This window comes from Apus apus, chromosome Z (assembly GCF_020740795.1).
Source record: "Apus apus isolate bApuApu2 chromosome Z, bApuApu2.pri.cur, whole genome shotgun sequence".
Lineage (NCBI taxonomy): Eukaryota > Metazoa > Chordata > Aves > Apodiformes > Apodidae > Apus > Apus apus.
The window spans coordinates 24,202,759-24,223,252 of record NC_067312.1 but is presented as its reverse complement, the minus strand read 5'-3'; the positions used below and the strand labels follow the sequence as shown (position 1 = coordinate 24,223,252).

General features: G+C 42.4%; 1 protein-coding gene across 1 annotated transcript in view; it reads right to left on the bottom strand.

Annotated features, from left to right (window-relative positions):
• SERINC5 (serine incorporator 5) overlaps nt 1–20,494 on the bottom strand; it is a 47,254-nt gene that overhangs the window by 8,060 nt on the left and 18,700 nt on the right. Inside the window, exons 3-11 of the mRNA XM_051642895.1 lie at nt 15,976–16,154; nt 15,598–15,680; nt 12,554–12,647; nt 10,808–11,019; nt 9,900–9,995; nt 7,001–7,127; nt 5,257–5,323; nt 982–1,021; nt 183–330 (exon numbers count right to left, since the gene is read on the bottom strand). Coding sequence (XP_051498855.1) covers nt 183–330; nt 982–1,021; nt 5,257–5,323; nt 7,001–7,127; nt 9,900–9,995; nt 10,808–11,019; nt 12,554–12,647; nt 15,598–15,680; nt 15,976–16,154 — 1,046 coding nt within the window. The remainder of the gene's footprint in view (nt 1–182; nt 331–981; nt 1,022–5,256; nt 5,324–7,000; nt 7,128–9,899; nt 9,996–10,807; nt 11,020–12,553; nt 12,648–15,597; nt 15,681–15,975; nt 16,155–20,494) is intronic.

The following is a 20,494-nucleotide window of genomic DNA, read 5'->3' as shown; positions in this document are numbered from 1 at the left end:
ACCTAGACACGAAGGAGGGGAGAGGAGCCCTTTATGGAGTGAGACCTTGCTGAAGAATTGCCCAGGAAAGACTTGCTGTATCTCCTTGAGCTTCTTGCTTAAGGAGAGGAAACACACTAATGGCAGAAGTTCCCTAAATGCAAAGAAACATTAATTTCTCAGCTTTAAAGAAATACACTTACTGGAACCAGTGAGTTACTGTCATCATCACATAAAGCGACGCCAAGAAGAAAACGAAGTGGAAGAAGGCGTAACTGTAAACTGTGCCTTTCTTCTCATCATAAATCACCGTCTGGCCTCCCCTTTTTTCAACATGCTCTTCAGCATCAGCTGTAAGAGACAGGACACAAGAAAGCTTTTGCAAATTTAATGAGAACTGAAAACAGCAGCTGGCTTCAGAAAGAACACAGCAAAACATGTATGTTGTGATTTAGGAAAGTGTTGATTCTGAGCAACGCTTGCACACTTCTTTGCCCTCAGGGCATGGGCCTAAACTTTCAGTAAAAGAAATCAGACTGCCACTGAAATCCTGCCTTGTATCAGCTTCCTGGCCTACAGGCTAATTTTTGAGCATTTGGGCCGTTTAAATTGCTGAAACTATAGTATATTCCTCTGGCAAATCCAAGCTGACAACCCTGGTTGTACCAGGTCTGCAAACAGGACACTCACTTCCTAACTCACTCCTGAACTACAGTCCCTGCAGACCTGCCCAGCCAAGATTCCATCAGTTAGTCACACCCACAAGCACACAAAGAGCCGAGTCTAGTCTTTGTTGCAGTAATGAAATGTCCTTTAAGGAATTATTAACTAGCCTGTTGCTTTAAAATGGTATTGTTACAACTCTTGCCTCTTTCCCTAGCTTAACTTCGGTTAGGCTTCAGTTTTATATGCTAAAGAACAAAAATACAAGCAGTTCTCTATCTGCAACTGTGTCCTTATTCTTTTGCCTTTATCACAATGGTATGCTGAAAATGTAATTACCATCTCCATCAGGCACGCAGCAAAAGCAGCAACGAGCTACCTGTGGAACAGAAAGAGGAAGGGTAAGAGTCTGCACTACAGCAAAGAACAGTTGGCAAAGGGAAGGTCTGTTACATCTATGTTACAGACACTAATTTAGAAAAGTCTGGTTTTATATTTCTAACCAGCACAAAACTCAAAATACTACTTTGTCAAGTAGTACATAACAGCAGTTTCTAAGCTTTGGAAAAATCCGCTCAGTAAGATTTGAAGCAAATTAACTATTTTTTTAAGAATTGTGCTGTCAACTTTTATAACTCAAGGAAAAAAAAAATTGTGCAAATAATCATGACAAAATGGTGGAAAAGCTAAAGAAAAGCAGTTGCACATTAGTATTTCAGAGGGGACTTCCCTGTTCAGACTTGCATCTCGGTGCTTTTTAAATACAAATTTTCTTTGCTGAAAATTTAAGGAACTTTTAAAACCCTGCTGCATGGGTTTGAAATTACAACTACAAAAGCTAAGTCAAAAATATACTTAAGTTTGCAACATTTTGCTGAAAGAGCCAGAATGAGTACAAGCAGAATGAGTAAAAGCAGAAAACTGTTTTTATTGCTTTATTTAAACGAAGACTTTCTTTTTTTTCTTCTTTTTTTCTTTTTTTTCTTTTTTTTCTTTTTTTTTTAAACTGATGGAAAAAGGAAAGCTGAAAGTGGAAAAGTGTGCTGACCATCCAATAAATATGTAAGTAAGCGCACTTTCTCCACTAGAACACAATACAAGTGAGCACTTTCCTTACTTCATCACCAACATTACTTGTTTTGATAAAATTGTACTCTGGTGTGTGGTCTGATGAAGACCATCAAATCTGACAGAAAAATTCCCTTCCCTAACTATTACAATAGTCAGTCTTCATACTATGAAAATGTATTAGGTTTGTTAACATACACTAGGTCACAGTATACACCACAATGTAATGAGGTAGTGTGGTTTTACTGGAGACTTTGGTATTGTTCATGGTAAAGCAAAACAAACTAAAGGACAGCCTGGCCCTGGAAATAAACTTTACTTCTTGGAAGCTTAGAGCTGTCCATGAAGGATAAATGATATACCTGGACAACCAAGATAATGCTAACCCCCTAGCCCCTCTGAAACATCTTTGAAACCCTCCCAGCATCACAGAAAAGTAACATAAGACTGACTCCAGAGATGTCTGGATCAACAGACAAGCAGAAAGAATGCTGCAAGAAATACAGCTGCTTTGCCAAGTTTTACTATGACTAGTAATCAGTGGTGCAGGTGATACTGATTAGTCAAATCACGACACACCTTAATGCTTGAAGGATATAAGGAGCCTGGGTAAAATCACATTTGGGGTGCCCCAGTTTGGCTGGGACACCTCATGCACATGAATATTTACTCTTTTAATTCTATACTTTGCACTAGGCTCCCTCCTTTGTCAGCATGTGCCAGTTGCAATTTTAACACCCCTGAAAATCAGACAGTAAGTATTTCAGGTAAAGTCACAGAATCACCAAATATCAGGTTGGAAAGGATCTCAAGGATCATCTAGTCCAACCTTTCTTGGCAAAAGCATGGTCTAGACAAGATGGTTCAGCACCCTGTCCAGATGAATCTTAAAAGTGTCCAATGTTTGGGAATCCACCACCGCATTGGGGAGATTATTCCAATGGCTGATTGTTCTGTGAAAATTTTTCCTCCTGTGTCCAATCAGAATCTCCCCAGGAGTAACTTGCACCCATTACCCCTCATCTTTTCTATGTGACACCTTGTAAAAAGGGAGTCTCCATCTTCTTTGTAGCTACCCTTAAAGTCCTAGGACATAGGTGATGAGGTCTCCCCTAAGCCTTCTTTTCTCCAGGCTGAACAAACCAAATTCTCTCAGCCTTTCCTCATATGACAGGCTTCCCAGTCCTTTGATCATCTTTGTGTCCCTTCTCTGGATTCTTTCCAGCCTGTCCACATCTTTTTTGTATAGTGGGGACCAGAACTGAACACAGTGTTCCAGATGTGGCCTGAGAAACACTGAGTACAAAGCGATGATGATTTCTTCACCTCTGCTGATGATGCCCTGGTTGATGCAGCCCAGCACCCTGTCGGCTTTCTCTGCTGCTGCAACACACTCTTTGCTCATATTGAGCTTGCTGTCCACCAGGACCTGCAGATCCCTTTCCACAAAGCTGCTCTCCAGCCAGTAGAACCCAGCCTGTGCTACACTCTTGCATTGTTTTCCCAGGTGGAAGACTACAATTGTCTGCACTGACCTTCATAAGGTTCTTGTTAGCCCACTCTTCCAGCCCGTCCAGGTCTTCCTGCAGGGTGGCTCTCCTTTCTCAAGTGACCACTTTCCCACTCAGTTTGGTATCATCAGGGTATGCTTGATCCCATCATCCACACCACTTATGAAGATATTAAACAGCGTTGGGCCAAACATCCATCCCTGGAGAACCTTACTTGTGACTGGCTGCCAGTTTGAAAAGGAGCCCTTTACCAGCACCCTCTGGACGCAGTCAGCCAGTTCCCCACCCATTGCATGGACTGCTTGTCTACACCCAAACACGTACGTTTCTCTAGGACGATACTGTGGGGAACTGTATCAAAGGCACTGGAGAAATCCAGATAGACAATGTCTGGCCTTGCCCCCACATCAAACTGTCCAACAGACATACCCTGTGTATCCACGATTACGTTTACTCACTGGGTTCATAAACTCCTGAAGAGCCAAAAAGCTCATTCTTTTAAGAGACTGGCTGAGACTTAAATAAGACCCTTATTCCATATTATTTCTACTGCTGTCCCAGGCCTCACCTACAGTGCTAGCCTGAGCTCCCCTTGGGCCACACTCAGTCTCTGAAGCAAATGCTGGGGTTCGTGCAAGCTTTTTAATCAGTTGCAATTAAGTCCTTGCACATGCAGAGGTACACAGACCCTCAGTACACCACAAGCAACAGCAGAGCCACATTCACGCTCCTGGCCTGAAGACAAAGGCCCTTTGCCACAGGGAAGGCAATCAGAGTGCAATTAGTTGCCCTTCAACAGTTGTTTCTTTATATTTACATTCAGTGGCTCTTGTACCACTCTTTGAAACTAAACGGTCCAGAAATAATCCCATCAGGACACACAGGGGCAGATGAGGCAGACCTTCCTGGTGAGGGGGCCACATCCAGCCCCCACACCATGCCAGCCACCCCCAACCTGCCACTCTGCCAGCCACAGAACACGCCATGGCCACACACCTTTGGCTGGGAGCTCCTGTGCCAGAAGGCAGGTGGGAGTGAAGGCCGGCTGTTTTCTCTCCTGTCGCCCCCTCCTCAGCACAGGTCCTGCCCAGAGCTGCCTGAAGCAGACCAGTGTCAATGCTGAGCCACCAGACATCTGGCTCTTCAGTGCTGGCAACAGAGCCCTGACCACTCCCACCATCCTGCCAGAGGGAAGCTGCTCCAGCACTGACATGCTCCCACAGTGAGATGCCATTTGCTTCCCCACTCCCAGCTACTGTAAATATCAAGTGCCTCAGGAGATATTTCTGCATTTTTCAATTCTCATAAGCACTCTGATTAAAGACTTGAAAAACAGAAGTTAAAATTGCAGGTGTAAGTAACATCAACTTTGAGAGAGCTAGGAATGGTGATTTATCCTCCAAACACACACATACATTTTAAGCGTGACACTAGCAAACACAGGTGAGGCGTAACTGTTACTTAGCAAAAAATCCACTAGTTCCCTACTGTTTCTGCATGTTCCCAGGATAATAAGGTAAAAGAAACAGCCAGGTGGAATGACTAACCCGTAATGCTGAAACAGGGACAAGAAATACAATCTGAGATTAATTCATAGGTGAAAAGAAAGGAATTACTTAAGTGTGGAAAGAAAAGTAAGATATAGGGAGCAGTCAGCTACTATGGGAACAAAGACAACAAGGACTGAAAATGTTCAAGAATGTCTCCGCTTTTTTTGTCTGATAGCTTCTCAGCAGACTTTTCCTTTAAATGAGAGGACACGAGCTTGCACGGAGCACAAGATTTACAGGAAATCTCCAGGTTGTTAAATAAACTGCAAGAGCAGCAAACTATTTCAGTGCCTAAAGGCACATCCAAGAGCTGCAGATGGGTCAATGGGGACAAGTGTTCAAGTCCATACTCGGAAGCACGTAACATGTGATACATACAAGCTTTTGTTTTCACCTAATTACATTATTTAGCCATGAAAAACAACATCAAGAACAGCTGTGAGGAAGTCTGTAAAGAAATCCCGTGGGAGGAAGCAAGAACTCACTTCAGTTTCAGGTGCTGCATATATTCCTTTCAGTGCCTCTGAGCTCGCACGTGTTGTTGAGGTCAAACTAGGAGCAAAAGAAGATAGTGTCAAAACCCTCAGCATAAGCATAATTCCAGCAGGGTGATTTTTCATCACCACAGCAAACACAAATAGTTTATTTGCATGTCTAAGCTAAGCTTTTGCCCAGACATAGCATCAGGCACTAAGCATGTGAAAAGAAAAATAAACCAGCCTGACAGACAACTGGCCAACTCCAGCTGAATCACAGGCTTCAAAATAGGTCACTCCTGAAAGGTGAATTCATTCACTATCAGTCAGCACCAAACACCTAAGCACTCCACTCTGTAATTCAGAAGAGATCTCCTCTGGTGCATACAACCAATGCTTTTATATTAACTTCACAACCAACCCTTTGGTTCAGCACTTCTGTGAAGTCTTTGACAGTGAAGTAACAGGTCACTGTCAGCAGTCAGTTTTCAAAAGTAAATTACCAGCCACTACTGTTAGTGTACCCATTGCTGGAAATAACTTTCTTGCATGATTGTAGTTGTCTGGGGGGAATTCTTTCTAGTTTCTTCTGATTAGAAAGTTTCTTTCTAGTTTCTTCTGGGCACTTTTTGTGCCCAGTCTTCCCTTTTCAGCATGTGTAATCCTAATCCCCTAACTCCACTCTCCACAGGGAGATGTGTGTTAATGCTTTGCTGCACACACTGAGCCTTACTAAGCAATACTTCAGCACATTCCCTTTGCAGGCCTCCTTATCTCCCCACCTACATAGTGTACTTCCCCTCAAGGCTACATGAAAGTTGCAATCCCAAGACACCTACCTGAGGCACTGGAAATACTGTTCTAATGTGAACTAGATCCATGACATGTGATAACCATGTATTTAATATCAGAATTAAATGGAACACATATGTGTATTTGACAGCAGAAAAGTAGCTATATTATCTATTCAGAAAGTATCTCGTTTTCACTTCAAAATTATGAAGAAGTGTCAGCATATGAATTTTGAAAAGGACTACTTCAGAAGCAGAACCTGCCCAAAAACCTGCAGCAAACAGGCAGTGCCGTCTCCTGGCAACCCACCCAGCCAAAGCAAGTGATACATCACCTTTCAATCATCAGCAACTCACAGCCCTCCTGTCCTGGAGCATGACTTAATTTATTGATTTGAGCTGCAGGTGAGCATCACAGTAATATGGGAAAACCCAGTTATTTCTAAACCAGGAAATTGCTGGCAAATCCTGATGGCATCTTGTGCCAAATCCTGCACTCATTACTTGTTCAAAGGAAGCCCTAAACCCTCCCAGACAGTTTTGTTTGTTGTAAAGACCCTCAAGGAACAGTCATAGCCTCTGCCAGGGGACTACAGAAATTTCAGATAACTTTTTTAGATGGACATAAGTGCATAGAGTTTTTCTTATAGGAGGGCCAAATACAAAGTACTCTGAGGCTGTCTGGGACCATGAGCAGCTGAAATTTTTTCCCCCTCCATCTCTTGATGTAAATTGCTCTACTTGGTTTTAATGAAATGTATTTGTTTCAAAAGTTGTATTACCTTGTTGAACATTCTTGGCTAAAACACCTAACTGTTCTGAAACTAAGGAGAATAAGAACCTTCCAGCTCAGTTCTATTCCACTTCTCCCTGTAACTTTGCAGGAAGCCTGCTATAAGCCTTTGCTAATTGCAATGCGACAGTGCTTTTACAGTGAGGTAACTGCAGACCCCCAGACTTACCAAGAATATAAAATGCAGCCAAACAAAATGGTAGTGCCCAGGCCAGTAACCAAGTTTTCATCTCTGTGCAGACCTTGACTAAATTCAGGTACACAGATCGTGATGTTCTGATTGTTTTCATCCAGGACTTCACAAAACAAAACAAACAAAAAGAACACTTAGCAAAGCTCATTTCACTGTATTTCAAGGAAGTCTTCAGACTGAAAGTTTTCAATTAAATATTTTTATTACTTCAGACACTGGATAGGCACATTTCAGTTGTTTCTATCTTTTTAAAAGATTATACAGAAAAAAAATGTGTAAAACTGACCCGGCAGAGTCTGTGTTTCGGGCAAAATAAAAATGTAACTTAGTAGGGTACTAAAATTTCTCATTTGACTGGTGTAGACAAACAAGGAAAAAGTCTGTTTGGTGAACTTAGAAACAGTAAGTTGGAAGTTTACCAACACTTCATCCAAGACAACATATCCCTGTAAGACCACAGATCCCTGTAAGACCAAGATAGTACAGACCTGAGACCATAAATTTCTTTGACAGCAGGGGTGCCTTGAGGAGCCTATGAAAATCATACTCAGTGGAAAACATTGGTGTGTAGTTGCTTTGTTTTCAGACTGATATATGGAATAACAAAGAACAGGAGATGCACCAGTTACATCAAGATTTTATTTTAACATCTAGGCAAATACCACTTCTAGGTCCCTGAAATGAAACCAAGTCAGTCCTTGATGTTCCAAGATGCATCTGCCTTTTTGGTGCCTGCTTGGAGCCAAGGCAAGGTGAAGCAATAGCCTGCAGCATCACCCCAAAGCAAGAGATTATAGCTGCACCTTATCTCAAATCAAGAGCTTTTTGAGCCAATGCTGTTTAAGGCAAACAAACTGTACCCCCATCTCCTCTTTCCTTCCAGCAGTACAACTGTTTCTTGGGGTAGAGGGCAAAATGCAGAAAAGGCTACACCCAGGTTAAAATTATACTCAAGGTCACTCCTCTAACTTGGTGGGGAAGGACTTCCTGTGGCCCTGCAGGGCTGCACAAACAGCTTTATCAGCACACAGCAGGGACAAGTGCAAAGGTGGGAGCAAAAGTAAAGATGACAAGCATTTATGGAGCACCTTTGCCACAGGTGTGCAGAATTCTCCACCTGCGTTCATCAGGCACACCTCTGCTGCAAGGCAGGTCCACATTTTGGCAGGTCTTTTAGCTAGGTCTGGCAACAAAAAGATAACGCAAACTGTGATAAGCACAGGTTCAACAGATGCTATCTTTTGTTTGCCCCTTAGCTCTAAAGACATTTGCAACTCTGTTTTCTGAGTTGCAACTAAATATTTGTAGCTTGCATTTTCTTCTGGCCTATTTGTAAGTCCTTCCTTGAGGAATGACTCCACATTACGTAAGTTCACAGCAGATCTGAGCGTCAGGGCATGGGACACCTGAGTAAGTGCCAGCACCCTATGCGTTCTCAAGCAAATGCCACGATTAAAGCCACACAGGCCAGTACGAGACTCCTTATCACACAGACACAAGGGAGAAAGGAGCATCTCTGAGAGCAGATCACAAATGTAAGAGTCTTTGGCCCAGGAAGACAAGGAGGAACACCCGATTCAGGACATCAGGGAGAGCGTGCATGATGCATACTTCAACAAATGCAATAACCCCACTTGCAATACATATGAGAAGGACTAGAACATTCACTCAACTGCTGAAGACTTTTACTGTCACAAGCATGAAATAACACAAGGCCAATTATTTAATACCATACACCACATTCTTCCCCCTCTTTAATTTTAACACTGTGCAAAGGCTTAAGAGTAATCCAGATGCCTTTCACGTTAACTTCCATATTCATTCAAAAACACTGCTTAAGCTCCACAAGTAAATCTTCCACTTAAATACGGTCTCTTTTTCCTTCCTAGCTCTAGAAAGGATTTGTGTATGTGCCTGCACATACACGTGTGACAGAGAGACATTCCTCCCCCACCTCTCCTCTTTCTTTTTGGACAGTATCTGTAAAAACTTCTCCTTCCTGCCAATAGTCTCATTTTCCTCTAGTTACTATTGTTTGAACTACTCAACACGAAAAGTTGACCAACTCTGAAGTGGTTTTAACATTACTATTTTGAACCAGAAAAGTCTTCTTTAAGTGAAGAGAATGCTTGGGAAAAGGAAACACTTCGAGCTGTGACTGTGTATTTTGCTGGGTTTTTTTGTAGCATAAAGAACTTAAAATGCTAGTGTTCCCTACCCCTGACTTGCAATGCCAACACTTAGAAGGCATGTGGAATACAAGAACTCTGCTGAAGAACAGCATCATCTCTAACAACTGCAAGAAAACTCCCAAGTCCTTTCTCAGAATGTTTCCTCTCAAAATGAAAGACAAATGGTACTCAAGTTTTTGTTTCGCCCACTCTGATGGTCAGCACCTACTAACTGGTGGTGGATTTAGTAAAGTTCTTGATGGAATTGATCACCAGCTTCTTTCAAAGGCACCCAAGCCATTAATTCCAACTCCTTTCCCATCATGTCACCAAACAGATTATGTACTTAGTTATGTGATAACATATGAAAACATGAACTTGCCACACAAGCAATGGACTATAAGACTCTGGGAAACTTGTCTGTAGGAAAGAGGCTGGAATTGCTCTTTGTGCAACAGATGCAATTCACCCAAGGTCAGGTAAGCTCCCCCAAACCAAAGCATTTAAGGTACATGGAGATTGCCAGTTGCACAGTCTCTCTGCCATACAGATTTTTAGTTTTTGCAATTTTTTTCTGCATAGGGCAGAACAGACCAAATGCAGCACACCTATATCCCTGAATTTGATAATACAAGTTAACTAAATTCTTGCTTTTAATACATGGCAGGTCTAAAAGAATTTACATCAAGCATTAGATAACTTACTAGTTTCTGGAGGCTTGCTGGAAAGTGCTGAGAAAGTGAGGTACATGACATAGCAGCTGATAACTCCTGACTGCAGCAAACCAGAATGGGGCTGGCCTTTCCAAGAAAACAGAGAATATGTTATTTTTGCAGACATTTTAACAAACTGAAAAATAAATTTGTATCCTTTAAATAACAGCATACTAGTATCTTTCGGAAGATAAGAGTATCTTTTATGTTTTACTTAAAGCAGTTACTAAATCTTGAGGCAGTTCAGATACATTTCCACTCGCACATAAAGAGAAAAGAATCTGTCCTTTAGTTCTGCTGGCTGTTTCAGAAAGGCATGAAAGATTCCCATGTAGGTAAAGAATCAGCTCTCTTCTCTTGCCTAAAGCACCAGCTTTCCACAAGCTGCCGTGATAGTTTTATTTGCCTGTAAAATCTGTGTTGGAGTCACTCAAATTATTATTTACAGGTCCAATGCATGCAAGATACTAACAGCACACATAAAATATACCAAAGCATGAAATGCTGCTGTCAACTCCACAAGGCCCAAACTTTACAGATGGTAAATCACAAGCTGTCAAAATTAAGAGGTAAGAGTGGTGAATGAGCTATTACCTCAACTGCTACCACTGCAAGAATTGTGTAAGCTCCACAGTACATTACCAGGTGGCAGCACGTGGGGTGCCTTTACAGTGTGACTGCCTGATGGCACACCCAAAACATCTCACAACTCAGTGCTTTCAGCAGCTGAGCTGAAGACCAGCAACAGCACTTCACAGCATATGTAAAGAAAGAGGAGCAAGAGCAGCACCAGCTCTGAACTATCATGAGACTTTCTGCCCAGAACATGGCTCACGCCTCCAGGCACACAACCTGTCACAGCACCAGAAACCCCAGAGGACAAGAGGTCAGTGACTCACGATTCTGGACACAGGGAGATATGGCCATGAGTGACACGAAGAGGCAAAGGCCACCGTTAACACCGATCAGGACCTTGTTGTACATGCAGCCCTCTGAGCGCGTGTAGAAAAGAGCCATGAGGACCAGGGCTGCCACAGCAATGGAGTACAAGATCAGAGTGACCAGGGCAAGCAAACCATTCCACATCTGCTTGTGGTTTGCACCTGCAGTCCTGGGGAGAGAGAGACAAGCACCTTTTATCTGTCTTCCTTTCTGCCCCCATACCCCCCCCAAAAAAGTAATTCTAATCACTGAATAGCTCATATCCTCAAACACAAAATATGCTGCTTACTTTCCTGAAGCAAGTGTACATCAGCACTTACACCAACACAGGCCTATGCAAGGCTCCTCCCATGAAACAGAGGAAACATTCCTGAGCATTAGTGCTTATCTTCTGTATTATGATGACCAGCTGTTTCTGTAATTACAGCCCAGTGGGACTTCCAGTCTCTGGGATCAGCCTGTCAGTGCATCTCAGTTCAATACTTCAGGGATTTCCCCAGAGGGAACTTGGGAGTGCCCTAGGCTCTGATAGCAAGTGATGCTCTTCATACAAGGGCAGCAGATGCACATTGCTTGGCATGGCCTCTCTTCTATCCCCTGCACTATCTTGACAGTTTTACTACCTTTTTGCTCAAAAAGCCTCCTCTCAATTTGAGTTTATCCCACCAGACTCCCTCAGCTAAAGTGCGGTCCATCTTTTCCTCTGTTCACTTTCAAAATACCTCTTGCAAAGATCTCTGTGTTTTTCAGAACAGCAGCTAAAAATTTTGTTTGGCACACAGGGCTTTTTGGTACACTGCTTTTGTTGTTGTGTTTTGTGGAAACATCACTTATTTTAAAATAATATCTAATGTAGTGAGGGCTAAAGCGAATTGCTGCTGCTGGAAAATCTTTCATCAACAGAAAAACAGCTACAGTAATTAGCAGTAAAAATATCTGTGGTATAAGGAGGTCTCACCTCTTTGTCCCTGAAAACAGGTATCTTAACAAAGCCCAAAGGTTTGCAAAAACACTTTCTTAGCAGTCAGTATGCTACCTAGAGCAAGTGAGAATTGCAAAGGTTTGCAGAGGAAGAAATGAGACAGAAAGGGTGGAGGCAGAAGTTCTTATGTGTATGTGGGAGGACAATTAAATATTTTAAATTGATGACAGGCTAAGGGCTAGTAGGGTAATAGCAAATATGCTTGCACAGAAATTAAGTCAATGCCAAATGTGGTACGTGTGGGTTAATAATGGAATCTTGCATATTTAGATGAAAGCAAAGAAGCTTAAGAGAAAGTAGTATTGCATTAACCTGACTCTAAAAAGCAGGTTTTACCATTTACATCACTGCACACAGCTTCACTGTTACATTCTGCAAATCCAGTTTTATTCTCCTGCATCATGCCTGTTTTTTAGCAAGCATATTTGTACATAAAACACAAAACAACTTCAAGTAAGAGGCTTTTGTGTTTCAGCACACTACTTACTGGCAGCCAGGCAATTCAGGTTAAGAGTAAATCAGCAGAACAGAAGTGAATAAGGAAGAAACATCTCCACTGGGGAAGGAGAAAGTAGATGAAGCAAAGATGAACAGCTCTAAATACTGAAGTTAAGTTTTCTTCTTTCAGAAATTACACCCATGCTACTTTTAAATTATTTGTTACGAGAAATGCATTGCTCAGGAATCCACCAGAATTTTATGCAAATTGCCCAACACATACCAATTTTTATTCCATTTGTGTGCGAACTCAACAAGCAGGATGAGCTGAATGGCAATGAAAAGGAAACCTCCTGTTGCTCCTACGTAGCGCCAGGCTGCAAGGCAGAGAGGCAGAAAAATAGGTCAAACTGCAGTTGCCGTTCCCTTGAGATAAAATGGAATTACTGTCTGTGCAGTGAAGCCATTATGCAGTTTGGCTACCTCAAGCCCACAGATGTAGCAGGAGATGAGAGATTTCAGCTGAAAGCCAGCTCAGCTCACTCAAGATTAGCCCCCTGATTAATTCCTCTTGCAACCTGCTACATTTTCAAAATAAACCTGTTAGCACATTTTTTGAGCTTACCTACCCCAGAGAATTTTTGTGGAGTCTATAAGTTACTATCTTTGAGACAGAAAATATTGAAAACTTTATTTGTGACTTGTGGGAGGGAGGTGGTGTGAAAACACTTCACAGCAATCTAGCCCTGAAATTGCACAGTACTGGAACCCAGTACTAAAAAAAACAAACAATGGCAAATTCTTCCCATCCAGATTCCAGCACAACAGAAAAACAAGGGTGGAGCTTATCTATTTAAAAATGGTGTCCTGGGCCACTCCTGAACAGACAGGAATAATTGGTATTCAGCAACTAATTTTAAGACAGGTAGTGTGACTACTTAACTATCGACCTATATACATCACACCTGGGTAGCTGTCTGGCTACTTCAGACAACAGATCTCTAACATGCAACTTCAGAAGTCTCTGAGGAAATACAGAAACTTATTGAAATGCCTAGCTGCATAGACAGCTTGTGCTGCTGTGCACTGCATAGCCTGTAAATTACTCCAGGTGTGCAGCTGATTTCAGCAAAGACTGAGGATGTGCATTAGCAGAGTTCAGTCATATTCTAATATTGTGTTGTCTTTTTGAAAAAAACCACTTGTGTAAGTAAAGGAGAAGAACACAACAGTCAGGACATGTTACTCTAAGCAGATGATGTAGAGATTTATTTTCCTGTACTACAAGATAATTATTTGAAAGCAAGCAAAAATGTCATTTGTCTGGTTTTGCTGAATGTGTTATATGCACTTGATAAGCATGCTGTTCTTTAAACAAAACCTGAAGAAGCTAGCCTGTAAAAAAGTACATAAAAATAGGCAAAGAACAAGGTGTTGCATGTGTGTTTGGGAGAGGCAGAGTAGGAAAAAGCAGATAACCAATGGAGCTAGTAACTGAATAGTCAGACTCTCAGGATCTCCCACTGCCACAGGCAGGACGTTTTACAGATTCACCACAAGCAAGGTAAGCACGGCCAGTGTGGATTTTAACACTATATCCCACACAAACCTACTGCTTGCATGTAATACTCCTCATCTACAATTAATAAATTGCTAAGCACGGAAAGCATGGCAAGAGCTGCTTTTTCTTTTTTTTTTTTTTCAAATAAGCAAACTGGGACAATGGTAAAAAAAAATTCAGTTTAAGTTTTCTTGATGGAAGGGGGAAAAAGGGGAAAACAAAACCACACAATACCCAGACCATCTGTAAATCTCAAATTCAGGGCCAATTGGAGGACAGATTAGCAGGATGTGCAAAATACCACTTCAGAGATAAAAGCCAAGCACCTACTCGGGGAAGAATGTTGGTTACACTGTATCACCACACCAGGTTAGACTACTATTGAGAAACAACATTCTAACCAGCACAAGACGTTCTATTTCCCCTCTCACCAAACACTTTCAATTCTTGTGACTTCTCACCATTAAACAGGTCACTTGCAAAGATGCTGGGCAGACTTGCTTACTCATGTGTATGATGCATTGCACTGCTACACCTTTCTCATCCAAACAGTGATTATATCCTAAGGACAAGCACATACAGCCATCCTGTGACTTCACAGAATCATTCTGGCTGGAAAATACCATTAAGATTACCAAGTTCAACCTTTAACCTTCACAGAGGAGAGCAATAGGGATAAGGTTTCCTTCACCCCTGGGGTATCAAACTGAACCAAGACCAAACAAACAGTCAGTGAGAGCGATAAGCTGAATTACACCTATCAGGGATTTACTTGACATGGTTTCTATCTTAGTTGTCTAGAACACTGTGCTCACAGTATGTCTGCCCACTATTCTCTTCCCTCATGTTACTCCTTCCTCTTCCCCTTTTAAACACCCCGGCTAGAGGAAATCAGTGTTGAAAACACAGGTAACTAGGCAAACCTTAGTGGAAGCTGGCAGCAGACACATTTGCGTTTCTCAGCCCACCTCTTTCCACCTGCCCAGACTCAACAGCTTAAGGCTTTACAAGTACAAGGTAAACTGAAGAGCATAAACTCATCTTAATATCACTTGACTTTTTGCTCCTAGCCCACAAGACAACTGTGAAAAGCCCTCCTTCATGAGCTGGCATGTAAGCACTGGGCAAGTGCCAGCATGCCTGTGTGGTGCCAGGGTATCTTCCAACACTGGGAATGCTTCAGGCACAGTATCCCCAGTAGAGCACTCGCAACAGGCCTCAAGAAGTCTGATTCTACCTTACAGTGTTTACACCACCATCCTGAAAGGTAACAACATTCCAAATTATTTTGCAGATTTGCAGATTTTCTGGCAGCAAACACAAGCACCTGGGAGATCCCCATGTCTCCTTGAGCACTGGCATCTTTACACTGTGCCACACAGATATATGAAGCTACAGCAGAACTACCTGCACAAGCCAAACCAACACACAGGTCTGTGTTCTTGAGTGAAAAATTTCTTAAGCATCATTATAGCTCCCTGCTTCCTAAAAAACTTGCAAGACAGCACTGCAGTGATATTTTTACCTACCCTTTTGTCCTGCTCTTGTCAGAAAAAAAACATGCTCTTTACAGCACGTTCACATGAAGAGAACATACTCTGCATATATAATGTTCCCCCCAAATCTCCAAATATTCCTTTTACACCTGGACTATACTGGCTTTAGTTGAAGAAATATTACAACATTTACGCTGACCAGATCTTTAGGATTTATAACCTCTCACAAGGAAGTACAGAATAAAGCAGCATAACACACCAAGGACATACCATTGAGGAAAGTGTCCTGATCAGGAATGAAGAAGGCTCCTGAGCACATTGCTGCCAGAAGTATAAGTTTAATAAGCCAGAATCTGGAAAAGAGGGAAAAAAATAAAAATCTGGTTATAATAGGAATTAGAGGTCTTCAATTCAAGTACCATGAGAAATCCCTATTTAAAGCCCAACAAGAGCAAAAACAGTCTTTGATGACCAATTGCCACTTTAGTTAGTTTTCACTTGACTGCATTATTTCTGACAAAAGCAGTAAAATCCAATTTTTTTTTTTTTTTTTTAGCTCATTTTAGCTTAGTACTACACCCAACTGGAAAGCAGGCAGCACAAACCTGTCGAGAGAAGAAGAAATTAAGGAATCAAACAAATACTCACCCATTATGAATGTATGCCCGGCAGCTTTTGCTGCTGTCAATTTTGATGGTGAACAAGAAGAACAAGAAGAAGAAACAGGCCATTCCAAAGCAGACTTTGTACACTGCAGAGTATCCCACCAGCTTCTCACACATCTCACCCGCTTGAATACCCTTGCACATCTCCTTGTAGAAGGGAATCTGAAAAGCACGACAGGTTGCAAACTGTTAGATAGGACACAGGGCTCCTTGTAGCTAAGCGTGCCTACATCTACACAACACCAACTTTTCACTGGCTTCATTTAGCACCTTTTGCTCTTGATGCCCCTCAGCTTGGATTTAAGGGTTCAAGGGACTTAACGAAATTTAAAATGCAAGGTACTGGAGTTTTCCAGAGGCTCAACTTTCTACTCCTTCCAGATGCTTTGGGGTGCAAGTCCACCTACCCTTTCTTCAGCTCTGTTGGTTTATACTATCCCTGCCCCTTACTGCTTATCCTCTCACCCTGGGGACCTCTCCCTTCTTCCCTGTGCAGCAAAAGACTTTTATCTCTACAGTAATCCAGTTTACACGAGCCACACTGGCAATTTTACCAACTGAAGGTGCATGAATGGGGCTACAGGGCAGGAAGCTCTGGCTCATGTTGCCCTCAGGGGAAACACAGACTGAAGCCTGCCCAAGTGGCACAGGGCAACAAGCCCCTTCCCCTCCATCAGGGCCTCAGAAAAGGACTTGTGCCAGTTGCCCTGGTTTTAAATTAACAGAAAGGCAGGAAAATTCCACCTTTCCCTTGACTCATTAAATATTTGCCTTTGAGGCCTTGCTCTCACCACGAGGGAAAAGTAAACAGCTGCACATTTTAGCTTCAGTTTCACCAGGCAGACATGGTGCTAGGCTTTCATAAAAGCAGGTCTATGTGGCCAGGACCCAATCCTGTGGGGTGCCTCTGTGCAGACAGCCCCCCTTGCAGCCAGGGAGCCATTCAGCTGCACAGAAATACAAGCATTTAATTAGAAAACCACAATTTGTTTCAAAGAAAGAAGGGCCTCTCTGTATGCTCACAGCTGTCAGCTGAGGCTGGTAAGACCAGTCAAGCAACACATCAACCACCTCAAGGTAGGAGCTTATTGCTGCTACCTTGCACAGGTAACTGCAGGAAAGAGAAGACAACATGTGCCGGGACACAACATGTGCAAATAAACAACCTGGACAAAGGAAATATGAATCAGACTTGAGAAAACATTCAGCCAGACCAGATTTTGCTTACACAAAAATACAAAGACTGTGGGCACCCCCATCCTTGAACATTTCCAAGAAATTAGCAAAGACAGGAGTCTCTCCTTCCTCCAGGAAGCAGGACAGCACGCAAAATACGGACAGGGAAAAAGAACAAACAGGTCCCAAAAGCAAGTGATCAGGCAGTGTTCCTAGCTGGATAGAAAGGCATCTGAGATGCAGAAAAAACAGGATAAACATAAACTGCTGGCTTGCAGCCACCAGGCTCTGAAAGCTTGCTTCCCTCAGCAGAGACTGCAACTTTCCAGCCCCTGCCAGCAACCCAAACCAGTAAGGTGCTCAACAATCATCCTAACAGTTTCCCCAAAACAGTAAATATTTCAGTCACCCATTTAGCAACACTGAGCTTCTGTGCTAAGGGAAGCAAACCTAACTATGCTACCGACCTGATCAGTAGAACCAGCCGAGGATACGAAAAGCAGGTCTCAACACAGCTACGTAGTGTTACAATAATGGGTCACACTAAGATGCTCTTGTAGAAGTAACTCAGAGATGAGCAGCAACTGCTTAAAGAGCTGGACAGTAAACAAGTAGCTATAGTTAATTCACATCCAGGAGTTTTTAGAAAGCCTGTCAGAAATTGTTTGGAGCATCAGCGATGCCCTTCCCAGGTCCTGACAGGCAACGAAACGTCAGACTGGGCAAACATGCCAGCATTCAAAATAAGCACATGGATTGACTGCAATAATTAAAGAGACCTATCTAAGTCACAGTGATGATAGGGCAAGCCAAGGGGCCACAGCAATGTCAGAAAAAGCAACTGGTCTACCAATTAATGCCTTCCAGTTATTTGCTTATAATAACCATCGGTCAGCAGAGATTAAAGAGATGCGTAATATTGATCTAACAATACTTCTGAAAAAGTTAGATATTTGTTTGATATAGAGGATAGTACTGACCAAGAAGACAGATTTCTTCAAGATCTGCACTTGGTACCAAGCAGGATTTTGCTTATGAGACTTCTAGAACAACAAAAATACCATGGAACTTGATTAATGGGCTACCTAATAAAAAACAGATCTCTAGATAAATATAAGTGGGCAGCTTCTTTAATTGCAAAGGTTTCTGCAGAGATCTTGATGGGATTTTTGACCCTACATGTTCTTTTCTTCATTTAGTAGTAACTTCCTTACAGATCTGGCTGAGAGAAAAATGTATGGATTCACAAGAACAATAGTTCAGTTTGTATCTACGCAAACAACAAAGAGCTCAGCCTTCATGTAGTATGCACAACACTATGCAGTAATAAGTAATGGCCACATGAACAGTAATGTGGACTTGAATGTCCTTTTTGGAGACCTGTGATCCTGAAGGAACAAACCAGAATAAAAACAAACTCTTGGGGACCCCAGCAGAAAATAAACACAAGCACAATACTGGGGACAAAAGGACTGATGTAATTAAATGGGCATGGTTTCACAAGAGGTCTACTGCTGGGAACAATTTATCAGGGCTTACGCGACTTCTTCTCTGAAAGGTAAAAAGACTGATTTAATTTTTTTTATTGTATTTTTTCCAATTCTGTATCTCTGTTCATCTGCTGAACAGCCTGCACAGCCTACATGATTTACCAGTCTTTCCATTTGCTGGGTAGTTTTGCCAGCTGTTAAAGTAATGGATTAGTTATTTGCCAAGGTCGATACAGTGAAATACCTACTTTCATATCTTTAAAAGCAACACAAACCAACTTATTTGGCCTCTGAGTAGGGAACAAAGCATTCTTGCTGCAGAAACTCAGCACCTGCTTAGGTAACATAAATGGCTTGGTTCCTGTGCAACCAGTGATATTATCACAGCAAAGTCAGTACTTTTCTGAGTGCAGTGAAACCCTCTGAGACAACAGCAGCTTCTACAAAAATAGGGACAGATTGCCCTGAACTTATTTTCCCCTCAATGCAAGCTGCTGATTTCTGAAATACAGGCAGTGCAAGAAGCAAGCCAACATGGCCACTTGGCCACTCTTGGGTCTGTCTGCACCCAAACATACAAATGCAGGAGCAAAGGACACAGCATCAGAGGGGAAGAGGAAGGAAGAAGTGTGCAGAAATGGGCTTGAAGAGCCCGAAGGAGACTGCTTTCATCTGGATGCCCTCATCCAACAGAGGGAGAATGTGGCAGACTAGCTTTGTTATGGAAACAGAGGAAGCATGAAATAGAATCTGTGCAGGTGAGGAGACAAGGCGGGGGGAAACAGGTAAAACTGCCTGTCTTGATGAGTTGAGAAATGGAATAGAAGAACCAAAAGCAATCAGACCAAAACACATGCCATCTTCCATTTATGACTAAATTCCTATCAGAAATAAGCACTGGAGATTTCCCCTTTAAAACTAATTTTTGGTAGCATATTTGGGCTTTACCATACTCTAATGCAGTTAAGGACTAAGATATGAACCTAACTGAAGGCATGCCTTGCCAGATCATGTAAGCACCTAGTACTGAAATGCTTTGACACAACTGATTTTACTGGTGTTTTCCTGAAAAAATCTTCCTTATTTTTCTTTTCATTACTTAGACAGGACATGGTTATTTTCATAGCGAAACCACTAGTTTTGAAACAGGTCCAACATTAAAAATTTAATTAAAAAATAAATCAAACCACTATTTAATCAGACAATTCTCTCCCTTTTCTTCTCTTAATTATCATTTCAAAGCCTTTGAAATGCAAGGTTTTGCTTTAATGGAGTGAGTAAAGCTGTACCTGTTTCTCAAACAATCAGAATAACTGAAAAAAACAATGGATTATGGCATAGAAGAACTTCAAGTTGGGTCCTGCTTTGCTTCATTTTGCAACAGAGTCAAGTCTCTAAACCATTTTGTGAAACTGCATATTGGTCTTCCTAGGTCTAGGACAACTGGCCACTGTCAACTGGCCACTAAACACCTCAACAACGCTGACTGCCCACTGACACAACTGGCAGCTGCTTGGCAGATGGTGATCATTCAGCACCGCCATTTCTCCCCTCTGCACAGCACTGCATGGTGGCACCATGCTGCTGCTTCTCCCCTCCACACAGCACCAAGCATCCTCTTCTCTCTGCTGCACAGCATTGTGCTGCCTCCTCTTCTCCCTGCTGCACAGCATCGTGCTGCCACTTCCCCCTCCAGCGTGACAGCATCATGCCATCACTTCTCCCGGCCACATGGCACCGTACCACCACCTGCCCCCATCCACTAAGCTCTGCAAAGCCCCTGAACATCAGTGGGGACTCTGCACTGTGCCACGGGAAGCCCTAGGCACCTGACAG